This window comes from Coptis chinensis, chromosome 3 (assembly GCF_015680905.1).
Source record: "Coptis chinensis isolate HL-2020 chromosome 3, ASM1568090v1, whole genome shotgun sequence".
NCBI lineage: Eukaryota > Viridiplantae > Streptophyta > Magnoliopsida > Ranunculales > Ranunculaceae > Coptis > Coptis chinensis.
The window spans coordinates 15,075,804-15,091,440 of record NC_141458.1 but is presented as its reverse complement, the minus strand read 5'-3'; the positions used below and the strand labels follow the sequence as shown (position 1 = coordinate 15,091,440).

General features: G+C 34.6%; 1 protein-coding gene across 1 annotated transcript; it reads right to left on the bottom strand.

Moving 5' to 3' along the window:
- Positions 1–370: 370 nt before the first annotated feature.
- LOC147508149 (defective in cullin neddylation protein (DUF298)) lies at positions 371–10,278 on the bottom strand. The gene is made up of 10 exons (XM_086600723.1): positions 10,061–10,278; positions 9,135–9,219; positions 2,981–3,055; positions 2,862–2,898; positions 2,373–2,456; positions 2,193–2,253; positions 1,996–2,102; positions 1,760–1,825; positions 827–978; positions 371–580 (listed from the first exon to the last, which is right to left on the bottom strand). Exons 1-9 carry the CDS (start codon positions 10,110–10,112, stop codon positions 877–879), a joined length of 669 nt encoding a protein of 222 aa, XP_086456849.1. The 5' UTR covers positions 10,113–10,278; the 3' UTR covers positions 371–580; positions 827–876.
- Between the last annotated feature and the right edge of the window lie 5,359 nt (positions 10,279–15,637).

Below are 15,637 nucleotides of genomic sequence, written 5' to 3'. Positions count from 1 at the left end.
GAAGAGAACGTTCGCTTCAAAAAGGCAAGAGCTACAGATAAAAGGAAAATGCACCGTGACTTTACAAAATAATTACATTATAGACTTTGTACTTATTTAGTTTATGCTTCTTTAAAAGACTTATTCACGAGTAAGAACTTTTCAATTTGAAAGATAACGAGCTCTAAAATAGGCTTTTGGGCTTACGAGGATAGAGCGTTGGGAGCATGTTCAACTCGAACTGAGTTAATAGGGGAGCAATGGGAGTACGTTTGTTTACTGTGACCTCAGCTCCAGCCAAAGTGCCAAACTATGATCTTGTCCAAATTTTAGTTTGAATTTTTCTTTAGTTCTACACAGTACACACTCCTAATGTATAATTACTGTATCATTGACAGTTCAGTAACAAATTTCTTCATTTATAAAAAAATTATCGAAAATTCATCACAACATATAAAAGAGGTTCCCTGCAGGTCCATGAACAACTAGAGTTGCGTATCTACTTCTCCATATTTTCAGCCCGTAAAAAAGGTTCCCCGCAGGTGAGTGTATCTGGCAAGAATCCCGAGAAAAAAAGGACCCTCTAAAGTTTAAAGTCCATCTGCAATACCATAAAAAACACTATAAGAAACTTTGCACAGATAACACAAAAAAAGCACTCATGCACAAACATACACCTAGAGGAAAATATCTTTTAGTAAATTGGATGAAGTTTGGACTAGGAATTGGATCAATTGGTTCAAAAGCAGAACCAATTAAAGAATCAGTCAACCAGACCTTAAAAGTTGATTTGGAAAGGGAACATTATTCCAAAGGAAAAAAAACGGAACAGAGATCGTATATTTACCTTCATTCCAAACAGTTATAACTTGAGGCAGGAATATACATTGCCAGAAGTCAAGTCTTGGCCTGTTTTTCTCTAATCCATTCAACAAAATTGTCCAGGATCAAGGGCCAGGCAAGGTCTTCATCGTAGTTGGTAAAGTCTGGAAAACTTATCTGCCATGTAAAAACGAAACATAAGATCAAAAGAAAGCTTTATCATGTGTCACCAAGATGCAAAACAATGAGGGAACATGACCAGAACAAGTTCTTATCAGGATATAGTGAAATTGACACCTAAGTAGAAAATTCACATGCATTGGCAAAGCATGCCTTCAAATTGTCCAAATTTTTTTAAAATGATATCATGTTCATTCAATTTGATTACTTTACCCAAGGAGAATTCATAGAGACCACTTAACAGTGCCCTTCTCGTGCAATGTTAAATAGTAGAAGCAGGGATGATGACATAATCTGTTCAAACAGAGGCTGTGTACGGAGAAGGCTGTGTTTGGGTAGCAACAGGAGTTTTAAGTAGTTGGTAGACCCATGTACCACACCAAGGAATAACTAGTCAGCTTTGGGTTACAGATAAGTTTCTAGAGCGTATTATGTTTAGTAGGACCGTAAAATGCATACACATCCCATGTTTTTGCGTCACTTGGGAAGGGGATAGGGTATCGTTATAAAAGTCATTACGATCACACTCCCCAAAAAATTTAATCCGCTATTCATCTTTCGTTTGGACCAAATGCTAGTTAGTAGTAGGATTTACAGGCTGCTACGTCACCTACTCCTGATTATTTTGTCCTATTTACACTGCCAAACAGGGACAAAAGTTCTTCCTTTTGTTTTTGTGCAAGCAAAACAGAACCAGTCATAATTGACCAGTTTTTCAGAGGTTTATACATAAAAAATAAAAACATTACAAAAAATCACAAAACATCTCATGCCGTACCTCATTGCAAAACCGAAGAAAACCCATCCACTGGTCCATGTTTATTACCTTGTAATCGCATTGGTACTGACAAGTTCAATTTAGAGAAGTTTGAAATGAGTATATAACAAGTGAAAAGAAAGACAAACTTTCCCAAAAGACAAGGTATACATGCTAGAAACACGCCAGGAAGTCAAAAATCAACTCTTAAAAGAGCAACAAAGATCCTCCAGAGAGGAGGTTAAACTGCCACTCACATTCAGATATTCAATAAATGAATCAACCTGGGCGCAGAATTTAGTACGCAAAACAAGATTGAGTAATTCACAGCAGCTCTCAATATCTATATTCTTTTGCTTCTCCTCTACAAAGATTATAACAAGATGTGGGGTAAAAAGCCATGCATAAAGGATTAACTTTAATTACAAAACAAAGATTTTGGAACACAAAATACCAGTTAGGCAGTACTGAAATGCAAAGGAATAGAAATCCGTGAAATTTTCTGGCGTCCTGACCTTTAGACAATATAAGAAATGAATTAGCACCATCTATACTCTTATCATAAAACATACAGAAAAAAGTGTAAACACTTTCTTTTTGGTTATTACATATAGCATAAGTTAAAATTAACTACCTCTTTCTCCAAATCTGGTAGTGCCTTCTTTAATTTACTGACATTGTCAACCTTTAGTGCCTTCAAGCCTTTTCTCCATTCATCCTGTAAGTAAACAAATTTGTAACAAGATCTGATTAAACATCATAGGTATAGGAAATAAAAATTGCATGCAAGAATTGACAAGGCATGAAGTTAAAATGTATCCGGGCAGCTATTATTGAATCAAATTCACTTAAGTGAGTAGGATATAAGAATAAAACTAAAACTAACTCTAAAGGCAAAGTCAGAGACAGACACAGACACAGACACAAACACAAATCATGCACGCACACATATGTATATAACCATATGAGTAGGCTAGCTTTCCCTTAAACGTGTATCTGTAACGCTCTCTCTTGACAAGATCTACTGTTGATATTGGCAAATATTTTTGACCAGGATACTCCCAACCAAGACAACAAATAAAAGTTTTAAAAATACTTTATGAAGGAGGAAAGTATAGCATACCAGGGTGAAATATCCTTGTTTTTCAGCTTTCATTTTCCTGGTAAATAATATACATCAAAATCATGATACGAGCTGAATGAAATACAAAGGAAGAGACAGGTTTGTCGTGAAATTTTTACCAAGCAAGCATCAGAATTCTGACATTGGTGTAATCCACTCCTACATCTGAGCAGAGTGACTCAATTCCTTCTGGGCTGTTCAAGGAAATGTAATAATGTGAGTTTTTTTCTCTCCAAAAAAAAGAGCTCGGATCAAAAGAGTAATCTCAAGATCTTTATATGGTTTGAACATCAAACAGACTTGGGCCTGTTTAAATTTTTAACTTAACAAGTACTTTTCACTTATTAGTGATTGCTACTTATAAAGTTATAAGTCAGTATAAGCCAGGCTTTCCAGCTTATACTGTTCTCACTTGTAAGTAGCAAAATATCTGGTCTACAACTTATCAGTTACTGAAAACCAAACATACAAAAAATGTGGTTCATCACTTACAAGTTAAAATAAGTGGCAAACCACTTATAAGTATGAAAATAAAACATGCCCAGACAATAGTAAGAATGCAATAGCAAAAAGATGAATCTATACCCAAAAAGAAACCTCACAAACATATCCTCTCTGTAATGAACATCTAAATGCCAGGATATGATGATAATACATAAAGAAAGGTCAAGAAACTATGATGACGTGTAATACATCTCGCAGATATGTGGTCCCCAGGCATCTACATTGACATGAAGTCCCACCTAGGTCGGAACCCTGTGGCCCACTAAGGAAGGCTCTAAGGTAAGCCTTCAAACATCGGAAAAGGTAGAAAGCAGAGGAACCTATCCCATTATAGATTACATGAAAATTATAACACAATGAAATCCCATCAAACACAATGTCCTAAAATTTCGGCCTTCCAAAAACTGAAGTTTCTGCTTCACAATCAAAATAAACCTCTTTTTCCCCAGAAAAAAATGCATAGATGGGTAACGAACTATACCCTTAATCAAACAAGAGCAAGTTTGGGAATCCATGTCTACCACGTTTTGCAACGTTTGGTTCTGTTACACTTCCATCCATTTATTTCACACGTGTCACACTCTTTTTACTTTTCTCTAATTACGTGGCCTTAGTTTCCAATGTGGTTATGTTAACTTGACATGTGGTACGCCAACACAAAACAAAACCCGAAACACAACCCGACTACTTCTGTCTGAGCGCGAAAAAATCCCCAATTTATGTCTGAGCGCGAAACAAAACCCTAGTTTGAGAGATTTCCAAATAAAAATCAAATTGTGCACGTTAGGGGACGAATTCGAAGAGAAAGGACAATTAATATTCAATTGGAGTGTGATTTCGTTGGAGAATCAAGTATGTTACTTCTATCGAGTAATTTTTTTTTTGTGGTTTGTGCAATTTTTTAGGGTTTCAATAGAATAATAGTTGATTTTGTGTTATTTATCGTAAAGCTTCTCGATTCCCACTCTAGAATAATATAAAATTAGTTTCTTTGTTCTCAGTGCTCATTTGAATAATAATGTTGAGTGTATTACAATAGTCAATCAATTAGTTATGTAGGTTATCAGTAAAATAATGATAAAATAATATTAAAGTGTACGTTTTGGTTTGTTGTTTGTTAATGTGGGGTATATTAGAATAGTTAATCAATTATATTTGTAGGTTTTCAGTCAAATGATATTAAAATTTTCTTTTGTCTTGTTTGTTTTTATTCAGTGGATCATATATTGGAAGGTTTATTTCCAGTGGAACCAGATTTTTGCATAGAACTTTACCATGGGGGGAAGTTTGTGTCCGAGCCAATACCTTATTATAAGGGATATAAACTAGAATACTTTTACAGAGTGGATTATGATAAGTTCTGTTTCTTTGAGCTACTGGATATGGTAAAGTTTGTAGGGATTTCTAACATGATTAAGATGTACTATGCCCATCCTGGAAACACTTTCGCATCTTCTAATAGATTAGTCATTGATGATAGTAATACAAATGAAATGATGAAAATTGCAAGGGTGATTAGTAAGGTTGAACTGTATATTGAACATGGTGAAGATGGTGGACATGGTGAAGTTTTTATTGAACCTGAAGAAGCACCTGAACCTGAAGACTCTAGCTCTGAAGATGAGATACACTATGTAGATGATGAGAGTGATGAGGATGTGAGTGAAGCTGCAAGTTTGGATCATCTAAGTGATTTAGATGAAGAGCTTGTTGAAGTGAGGCAGAAAAAACTACTAGAAGTGAGGAATAAGAAGAAGAAACAAGTGACTGAGGGTATTGAGGGTATTGAGGGTGATGAGAAAGGTGCTGAACCAACTGATGGAGATGTAGAATGTGAGCCAATTGTTGGAAATGGTAGTGGACCAAGTTGTGTTAGTGTGGGTGATACAACAATTGAAGACATTGAATGTCTAGATAGTTTTGACTATGATAGCCATGAAGAAGATGATGAAGGTGAGCTCAGCCTTAGACAGAAGTCTAAGTTTCCCATATTTAATCCAAGCATTGATTACAAACTTATTGAGTTTCAGTTAGGGATGAGGTTTGGGACTAATGAAGAACTGAAAAAGGCTTTGAAAGACTATGCTTTTGCAAAAGGTTGCCCTGTTTGGATGAGTGTGAATAAAAAAAATAAAATACTTGCTGAATGTGCTGAGGGTTGTAAGTGGAGGCTGTGGGCAAGTAAAATGTAATTAGAAGATAGCTTCCAGATAAAGAGTTATAACATTATGCACACTTGTTTTAGGGATTTAACTATCCAACTTGCTGATGCCAAGTGGTAGGGCATGACTTTGTATGACAGGATTTTGCTGAACCCAAGTTGGAAAGTGAAGGATATGGTACAAGAAGTCAAGCAAACATTCGCATTCAATGTGTCAAAATTCAAGTGTTATAGAGCTAAGCAACATGCTCTTGGACAAATTGATGAGGTTATAAAAAAGGTGTATGCTAAGCTTTGGGACTATGGTCTTTGAAATATCAAAGCGAGAATCTGGTTCAACTATTAAGATTGCGGTGAAGAGACAATGTCAATGAGAACACTAACCCGAGAACCCTATGCTCTTATATCCAGCAGGTGTTTGAGAGAATGTATATTTGCTTTGATGCTCTCGGGAAAGTTTTTTTATTGAAGGTTGTAGGTCCGTTATAGGATTAGATGGTTGCTTTCTTAAGGGTTATTGTAAAGGAGAACTATTAACAAATTTGTTAGTAGGGATGGTAATAACCGGATATATCCAATTGCTTTGGCTGTTGTGGGAAGGAGAGAACAAATTTGGGGATGGTTTCTTGACTTGTTGATAGATGATTTACATTTATTTGAAGGTCTTGGTTTGACTTTGATAATGAGACCCAACAAAAGGGGTTAAACAGAGTTATAAAAGAGAGATTGCCTTTTGCAGAACATAGATGTTGTGCAAGACATATCTATGCAAATTTCAGGAAGACTTTCTCAGGTAACTTGACATTCTTCCTTTACATTAAGTTTTTATTGTTTTGTCAGTTTAAGAAATTAATAGAAATTCAAATTAATATGAGTTATGTTTTATTGTAGGTGCTCATTTCAAAGTTTTGTTTTGGCAAGCAAGTAAAGCTGCAACTCATGCAAAGTTTCAGAAGGTGATATCTCTGTAGCTTAGTTTGATGCTGTCATTCTCTGTAGGTTCTCTGTAGTTTAATACAGTAATGTGTTATGTTTGATGTTGCCATTCTCTGTAGGTTCTCTGTAGTGTAGAGCTTAGTTTCTAGAGTTTATTGTTGAACTTTATTGTTTTATGCTTATGTCATGCAGATTCCAGGACAAGTAGGGGCACCTATTAAAATTTCTAAAGGACCATCATCAGGGACCAGATCAGGAGCTCAATTTTCAACTGCTCCAATGGGAAGAGTTTCAAAGAAAACAACTGATACAACATCAACTCAAGTATCTGCTCATCTTGGTACACAAGGTTCCACAACTACAAATGATGTACCTGCAAAAAGCCCTAACAAGAAAAAACCTACAACACTGGGTCTCAAAAGAACTAGAAAAAGAACTATGGATACAAGAGCAACTACTCCAGGTGTGAAGACAAGATCTGTTGCAAGCCCAATGAAGCAACAGTGGAAAATTTGATGTTGTAGCTTGGTTCTGGAATATCTTTATGTTGATGTTTCATGTTTATTAATGTATCTTTATTTTGGTTATTTTGGAGTTTGTTCTAGATGTTTCTTTTGGGTTTTGGATACATGGAAAACATTAGAAATAGTTTGTTGATGCATGTTGATCTTATTTCTTGTTATAAAATGTTTGTTTTACTACTTGTTCAGGGTTTGGTGGGTTTCTTTTCTATTTTATTTCTAGTTTGAAATTTTCTTCTAGTTTTGTTTTAGATAACCCCATGCACAGGGTCAATTCAATTCCAAATTCTCGTAATTACCCAAAGAAGTACTCCCTCTGTAGCCTATACATTTCAATTTCAACTGCATCTTTCCCTTCCCAATACTAAACTGGTGGACTTCTTCAATACTATCATATCTATAAAGAAATTCATCTATAAAACCAAGATAAACCAACCATTGATGAACATCTCAAAGAAAAAAAAAAACAATGGATACTGGCAAGAAGAAGGAGAATAATGGTCAAGGGAAGAACAAGGAGAATACTAGTAAGGGTAAGGGGCACATTGCATCATGGGTTAGAATTGGTTAAAAATAGAGAGTTGCAAACCCAAAACCCAAAGCTGAGGGTAGCAGCAACAACATGATGAAGACCAATGTAGTTTACAAGGAGGGAAAAAAAGTGTGCCAACAACTGGAAGGAACTAAGGTGATTGGTGAAGGTCCTCTTGTTTCTGTTCCATCATAATCAACCTCCTATAGTTCATGTTCATGTGGGCAATGTGATAGTGATAATTGTTATAGCTTGGGCCGGTGAGAGTGGGATATTTGTGGGCAATCATATTCATCAGAATCAACCTCTTCTAGTAATGCTATTTAAAGATGAATGCGTATATTTGGAATTTGCTATGTAATGCTATGAAGAAAAATAATTATTTAGAAATCTCAAGCAGAAAGCCAGTAGAAATCCATGTAACTGCGTTCATTCTCATTAGAAATCTTTCTAGAAATCTTCTCATTACAAATTGTTCTTACAAATTCAAAGAAAACACCACCAAAATACAATCACTACACAAACAAAGATAGCTACTACCTTCTTCAACCTCCATTCGAAATTCTACTTCTCCAAGTTTGCCCACAGAAGTGCATTCATCTTCTCCAAATCCATAATTCTCAATTTTAATTGTCTATTCTCAGCGATCAAAACATCTTTATGATGGGCATCTTCATGATTTGTTTGTTCTTCATCATCCCAGACGAAGAACCCACATGCTCTAGTCTTGGTCTCCCCTATTATATCGCCCACACAACCAAAAACTTCTTTCCCGGATTTTGGGAATCTGGACCGACCACTCGTCTTGGAAGAGCACCACGATTGTGGCAATATTTCTTGAATTGGTGAGTTCTTCGAAGATGACAGTGTCAAAGTAGTGTGCATCTAATTAGGGGGTGGTGGAGCAAGAACTACGCGGGAGTTAGGGTTCTTAGTTATACTTTAGTGAAATTTCTAATTTCTTTGATTTTTGAAATTTCTCGATTTATTTGAAATTTCTTAGTATATATATCGTTATATCGTTTGAAAAAACCATCAAAATAAATAAATATACCATTTGAAATCGCACGTGATTCATGCATGTGTGGTTGCCTAATCAATCTTGCATTAGAAGTATTGTATCATACCCCTTTGCCACATAAGAAAAAGCCACATTAGAAACTAAGGCCACGTAATTAGAGAAAAATAAAAAGAGTGTGACACGTGTGAAATAAATGGATGGAAGTGTAAAAGAACCAAACGTTGCAAAACGTTGGAGACATGGATACCCAAACTTGCTAAAAAAAAAAAGGTTTAAACCCCAATGTTTGATTAAGGGTATAGTTCGTTACCCATCTATGCATTTTTTTCTTTTCCACAAGGTCAAATAATACGAATCCTTTTCCATAATGACCAAATTATAGCTTGGAACATGTTTCACTAACCATTTAGCATTAGCCGTAAAATGGTGAAAATGAACAGAGTTCTCGAAAGCGTCCAACTTGGAATGTGGATACAAAGCTTCATGTATTATAGAAACGTCACAAATGTCAATGAAAATGTTTAGTGACTCGTTTTAAAGACATGCACTCGTTCCAATCCTATGCTACATAAAATAAAATGATGGTGGATAGACTTACTCAATAACTCCAGATGATTTATTTGCATAAGAGTAAAATAGTTGATCGACCCGCTCTAGCTCTTTGACTACCGCTTTGCTTGATGCTGAAAACAATAAAACATCCACTAATGAATTTGATAGAAATATACGAATTCCTAACTTGATAATATGGAAAAAGGATCGTAGACAGACACAAAGAATACAACATGATAAACATCAAAAGCAAATGGTCTTAGTTGATCTAGAAGCTGTTACATCAACTGCCTGTCAGCCTGTCTAGTACAAAAATTAAACTTCGTGGTAAACTCATAGCAGAACTAATAAATGTTTGAAAGATGTTAATGCCACATCATAATATACTTGAGAAATTATATCATCATCCTTTACACGTACAGAACATAACGAGGGGTTCTTTTATAAAAATGACTTGCCCTTCCTTCCCACACAAGCATACATTCAAAAGAAACTTAACGCGTTGGGGTGGGAACGTCTAAAATTTAAATGGTTTGGGTGTTGATGTAACCACACAATTGCAGCTTAGTTAGTCAATCAATGTGCTTATGCAACCACCACTTAATACCAAGATTCATGCATAGACAAACCAATGAATATCCAATCTAAGTAAAATATTCCATAAATCAAGTCAATATGCTTCATATCTCTTATTCCATTATGTCTAATCCAGGGTATACCAAAGTCAATAGTTAAACTTTAATACATCATCCTGTTTCATAAATAGATTTTACCTCGTAAATTTCATTATTGCTTTATCTTAAAACTAAAAAACAAAAAACAAGAAACCCATCTTTTTCACCATAAAATTAAACTAAATCAATTCTAATCCGATAATACATAAAACACAAAAAAAAAAAAATCAAACTTGATACATGCAATAAAAAAAAAAACAGATCAGTAATAGTAGATTAAAGAAATAAAAAAAAGAACCTGATGAGGTAGTACTGGTAGGCTGAGTTTTCCTTGTTGATGAACGACGCATCTTGAATAACAAGAACCCTTTACCTCTAAGAGAGAGAAAGGTTTTTGGAGCTGGGTTTTATAGTAGAAGTGTTAACAGTGTTTAGAGAAGAGACAGAGAGAGAGAGATACTATTTCCTAATTGTGCATCGAAATTTGGGCCCCCAACATGATATGGATAAAGGCCCAAAGTTTGAAACTTCAGTCGGAGGCCTTTAACACGTATTGGCCCGTTAGCTGGAGTCGTTCACAGAAACAAGTAGTGTGCAAACCAACAAGCCTAATAAACGAAGAGGAGACGAGACGAGACAAGACAAAATTAAAGCGTTGTTGTTAATATACAATGTAACAACATTCCATGTTGTCTCTGTTTACAAAATTCAACACACCCACCAAGTTAAACAAGAATGACGTTTGAAAGTGGAAATATTTGAACCACATTATTTTGAATATTGACAGTTTAAAATTATCTATTTTGATTAGAAGACTACAAATAGTAAAATATAGACAGATAGTGTATAAATTTCTGAGAAATGGGTGACCCTTGTTTCATGCATGTGTAGTAGTTGTACGTGCACAATGCTTGGACAAAACTGAAGCTTCAGGTTAGTTTATCGTTTGATATGTTAATGAAATGAGAAATGCTGAAGAACTATCCTTTCAATAATTAATACATCATAATAATGCACAAAAACTGAACCACTTTTGTAAATTAGAAGACTATGAAGATAAACAAAAAGTGTATAAATTTCTGCGAAATTTTGACCCTTGTTTCATATGTGTAGTAGTTGTACGTGACACCTATTGACAAAATCGGCCCAGGTTAGTTTATCGTTTGATATGTTAATGAAATGAGAAATGCTGAAGTTAACGAGATATCCCCCAAATCTGAAATCCCCAGAAGCAGGGGTTTCCCAAAAACACTCAAACTCTCGAGGTCTCAAATATGGAGCCTCCTTGAAAGTGTGGTGTACACGTACACATATTTTTTGGGTATTTTTGGGCGACTTTGATAAGAGTATCGTCATATGCGACGATATGGTATACTTTTGTGCCAAAATTTTAAAATCTGGATTTTTGTTGAAATTTCAGGAGTTTCAAAGAAGTTGATGTCTATATATGCCTATAAAATTTGCTGACAAAATCGTGCTAATGTCGACCAAAAATATACCAAAAACGAAAAAACAAAGTTCGTGGATTTCTGCTTTTGATCCTTGGACATATTCACTTTGTGAGATTATTAAAAATGTAGCAAACATGGGTTCATCTTTGAATATTGGTCCTCAAGACTGGGAAGCAAGTTGGTGTTAGGTCAAGTAATATGCCCCGTATAGAACACAACCCCACCACGTTGATCAGATGAACACTAGAATGTATGTATTTATTTCTCAAATTCATCTAGCTATGTCATTTCTTGTGATCTACCAAAATTTGGACCAAGTACATCAGTACATGCATAGAGATAAGATCAGGCCAATGCGTGGTTCCATCATTGTCTCTTAACCTGTTTTAGAACTGGCGGCTAGGACCATGTGCATGCAAATGTGCGCATGTGCTGCAAAATTTGTAACATGCTTACCCATGTGATGGAATTGGAGAGAAATGAGGGAAAATTAACTTCCCCATATATGCAGATAATTTGGTTATCGTCTTATCTTATAGACTCAACTCGACACCCCACACTTAAGTGAGTTTACACAAACGCACACCAAACCCTCAAAAGAAAGTTGAGATCAAAGTTTTTTCAATTTGGTTTTCGTAAGTAGGCCACATTTATTAACCTTAATTGGTCACCATGTCCCCAAACATGTAATGTTCCATTGTTGCATGCTTGCATTGTGTAGGTACATATATGCAACTCATCAAGTGTGTTGCCTAGCTCTTACCATTCGATCTGTTTTTTCTTTGTACTATATGTATCTCATTTGCAACCTCGGACTGGCCATATCCATTCATGATAACTTAGCAATCTATCTTGCTAGTATTATCTACCGACTCCCCTGTTGCTGGGAAAAGGTGAATGAGCCCACATAACTCACCATATTCAAACTACTCATCATGTTTAAGCTCACTAACCTATGGTCTTTTTGCCAACTTTACTAAATCAAGGTGAACAAATTAAGGTGAAAAAGTATAATGAAGCTCACAACTTTAAATTATTGGACGTTTGTGGGAGACAATATGAATTAAATAGTTGATAAAAATGAACATGCATATATATATATATGAGAACTTGAGAAGTTAAAATTGCTTGAAGTAAGGGTGAACAAATTAAGTATATGTTCCTTTGAATTGAAGAAAGTGGCTGCAGGTGAAGGTTATTCAGTATGAACTGACAACTTGCAACGAACAGAACTAGTTGTTGATACATACAGTGATTCTTATATTACTTATTCATCAGTAAATAAATAAAGTAATTATTTCTTATCACTTGATGACAAATATAAGGTTAGCATCTAGATGATGCATCATTGGTTGGTCTTAGATAACCGCGACATTAGAATCTTACAACCCAAAAACCAAGTGATGACAAAAATAATTATATTTAAATAATGTTAAGTTGCTTATTTAATTTTTTGTTTTTATTTATTTATTCTGAGATTGTTAACTGCTTTGCATCAGAATTAAGCTTAATCCTGATATAGTGGAATTCCCTGTGCTTGGTCGGTGGAATTACTCTGTTTTATTATTCTTTTAAGGGTTTTTTAGACATACCCCCATTTATAATTGGGAATTAGACATAACCCTACTCTAATTTTCTTTAAACATGCCCCCCACTTTATTGCTTGATGCCGGTCAACTAGATTTGATTCTCATTGACTGTTATTTTCTATTTTCTTCCAATAAAAAATATAAATAATAATTTAAAACTCCCATAATGAAATACCGAATATGCCCTCAATGATTTCTATTTCGTATGCAATTTGCTATTTAAAATCAAGTCTTTCTATTTTACTATTTGACAAGCATGAACCGATGAACACACTCAATGGGTGTTTAAAGTTTTAATTAATGTATTTGATGGCCATTGAGGGCATATTCGGCATTTCATCATAGGAGTTTTAGATTATTATTATTATTATTTTATTAGAAGAAACTAGAAACCTAGACTAACGGTCAATGAGAGTCAAACTTAATTAACCGACATCAAGCGTTAAAATGGGGGCATGTCTAAAGAAAATTAGAGTGGGCGGTTATGTCTAATTCCCAATTATAAATGGGGGGATATGTCTAAAAACCCCTTCTTTTAAAATAGAGCGAGCCAAAATAAAATAATTTACATAGACTGGGCCTAAAGCCCACAGTTCCAAAATAATTATAGAGAAAAGACACCCCGTTTGTTATTTATGAATAAAACCCACCCAGTTGACTTTTTAGTTATATTACCAGTTTGCCCTTTAATACAAACGTCAAATATATGAAACCCGGCTTGCATTGTTTCAAAAACTTGTGAACTTTGTTTCGAAATTTTTGTGAAATTTCTTTCGGTAATTTTGTCTTTAACAATTCTTTAGATTTCTCTAGAGAAATATCCCCCAAAACTAGATATCTCATGTATTGCCAACATGAATGTTGTAATGTCAAGAAATTTTTTCCCCCAAACTGGATATCCCATTGCAACATGCAATGTCAAATGCACTTGGCATTGCTACCAAGTTAGTGTTCATCTAAGAAAGTCTCAAGTTTCAACTATCAATTGGTGTTAATGTAAAACTTGTATCATCTATGGTAAAGAAATAGAATTAAAAATCACAATAAGTCATATACACACTCAAAACCAAACTGCCACTAATCATTAGCTCCCTACTTATCATCTCTCTTATTCCAATTTATTGGACATATCCTAACTTGTGTGCATAAAATGTCAAAATTCTTAATCAATTTGCAATGTCAAGTACATTTGACATTGCAAATACACAAATGTCAAACTCATTTGACTTCCTAACCAACAAAAGCAACATAGAAGCAATCGAAATGATAAATATCCTAGAGCATATTGTTTAGAAGTAATAACATTAATTTCTTTATAAAACTATTACAAATGTTGATTATATGACATACGAACACTACCGTCGAACCATATTTCTTTTCTAACTAAAACTAGTAGTAATAACTCACCGGATCTAGATAGATTTCAACCATCACCCTCACTTAACAATAATTTTACACTAACACAGAAAAAATAACACGGTTAACCAACACAATGATATAGCACTCCAACATCAATATTGTACTATGAAAAATCACCACTGCAACATCAATGTTGCACCTAGAAATATCACTACAACATCAATATTGCACCATGAACAACTACCACTGCAACATACATGTTGCACTAACTGCAACATCAATGTTGTACTGAAAAATATCACTGCAACATCAATGTTGCACTTTGAAAAACAACTACTGCAACATACATGTTGCACTGACTGAAACATCAATATTGCACCATGAAAATTACTGCAGCATCAATGTTGTATCGAGAAATATCACTGCAACATCAATATTGCACCATAAAACCAACTGTTGCACTGACTACAACATCGATGTTGCATCGAGAAATATCACTACAATATCAATGTTGCACCATAAAACCACTGCAACATTAATGTTGCACCGAAAAAATATCACTGCAACATCAATGTTGCATCGAGAAATATCATTGCAGCATCAAAGATGCACCATGAAAAATGAGTAGAATGGATGATTTGCTATGAATGGAAAGAGAATAAGTGTTTTTAGAGAAAGAAAATAGATTTTTATCTCTTATTTTCACCTAGCTAGGTGGACACAAGTCAACATGCCACGACACACAATGCCATTTTTTCTGTGTTAGTGTGCAGTATTATTGCTTACTTAATGAGTACTCTTCCATTTTGAGTTTATAGATCCTTTACCAACCCACACATATCAACTTGAATTCTAAGCATTTAAGCATTAATGTTAATGATCAAATTATTTTGTGGTTACATCCATATTAGCTTGTAACATCAATATGAACTGTTTATTCTCAAATGATAAAACACAACCATGACTGCACTTACGAAAATTCAAAAGAACTAATATAATACTCTAATGAATTCACAAGCGTAAGTTGCAGTGCATGTCATTCCATGGAAAATCTTATACAGTTGCACACACTCACTGAATTAAGTTAACCCACTACTTAAATAACCGATAACACTTGAACTGGACAAGAGCAAATGACTTGTCACCATAGATTTCATTTATTGCATAGTTCACAACTTCACATGTTTATCTGGCTCTATATATATTAACAATTAACGTTTAGACATAGCTTTCAGAACTAAAAAGGTTTAAGCAACAAAGTCAGTCAAGCTAATGATTATGGATATCCAAGGAACATGGTATAATTCATCTGCTCATGCATACTCTATATAACTCATTGATATATATATAGATCGATTATAAATTAATTATATGGTCTGCTTTGTACTATGCACCACCTAAGTGGATGACTAACATTGCACACCTAAAAAGCATATTCCTTTACTAAACTTTCCAAAACATAAAAGTAATACTTCC

What these genes read in the sequence shown, in the direction of transcription:
- LOC147508149 (XM_086600723.1), bottom strand. Translation starts at nt 10,112, where the DNA reads ATGCGTCGTTCATCAACAAGGAAAACTCAGCCTACCAGTACTACCTCA. An exon ending in AACAAGGATATTTCACCCTG is followed by an intron (nt 2,457 to 2,861) that starts GTATGCTATACT and finishes GTTTACTTACAG; the next exon opens with GATGAATGGAGAAAAGGCTT. An exon ending in TACCAGATTTGGAGAAAGAG is followed by an intron (nt 2,254 to 2,372) that starts GTAGTTAATTTT and finishes TATTGTCTAAAG; the next exon opens with GTCAGGACGCCAGAAAATTT.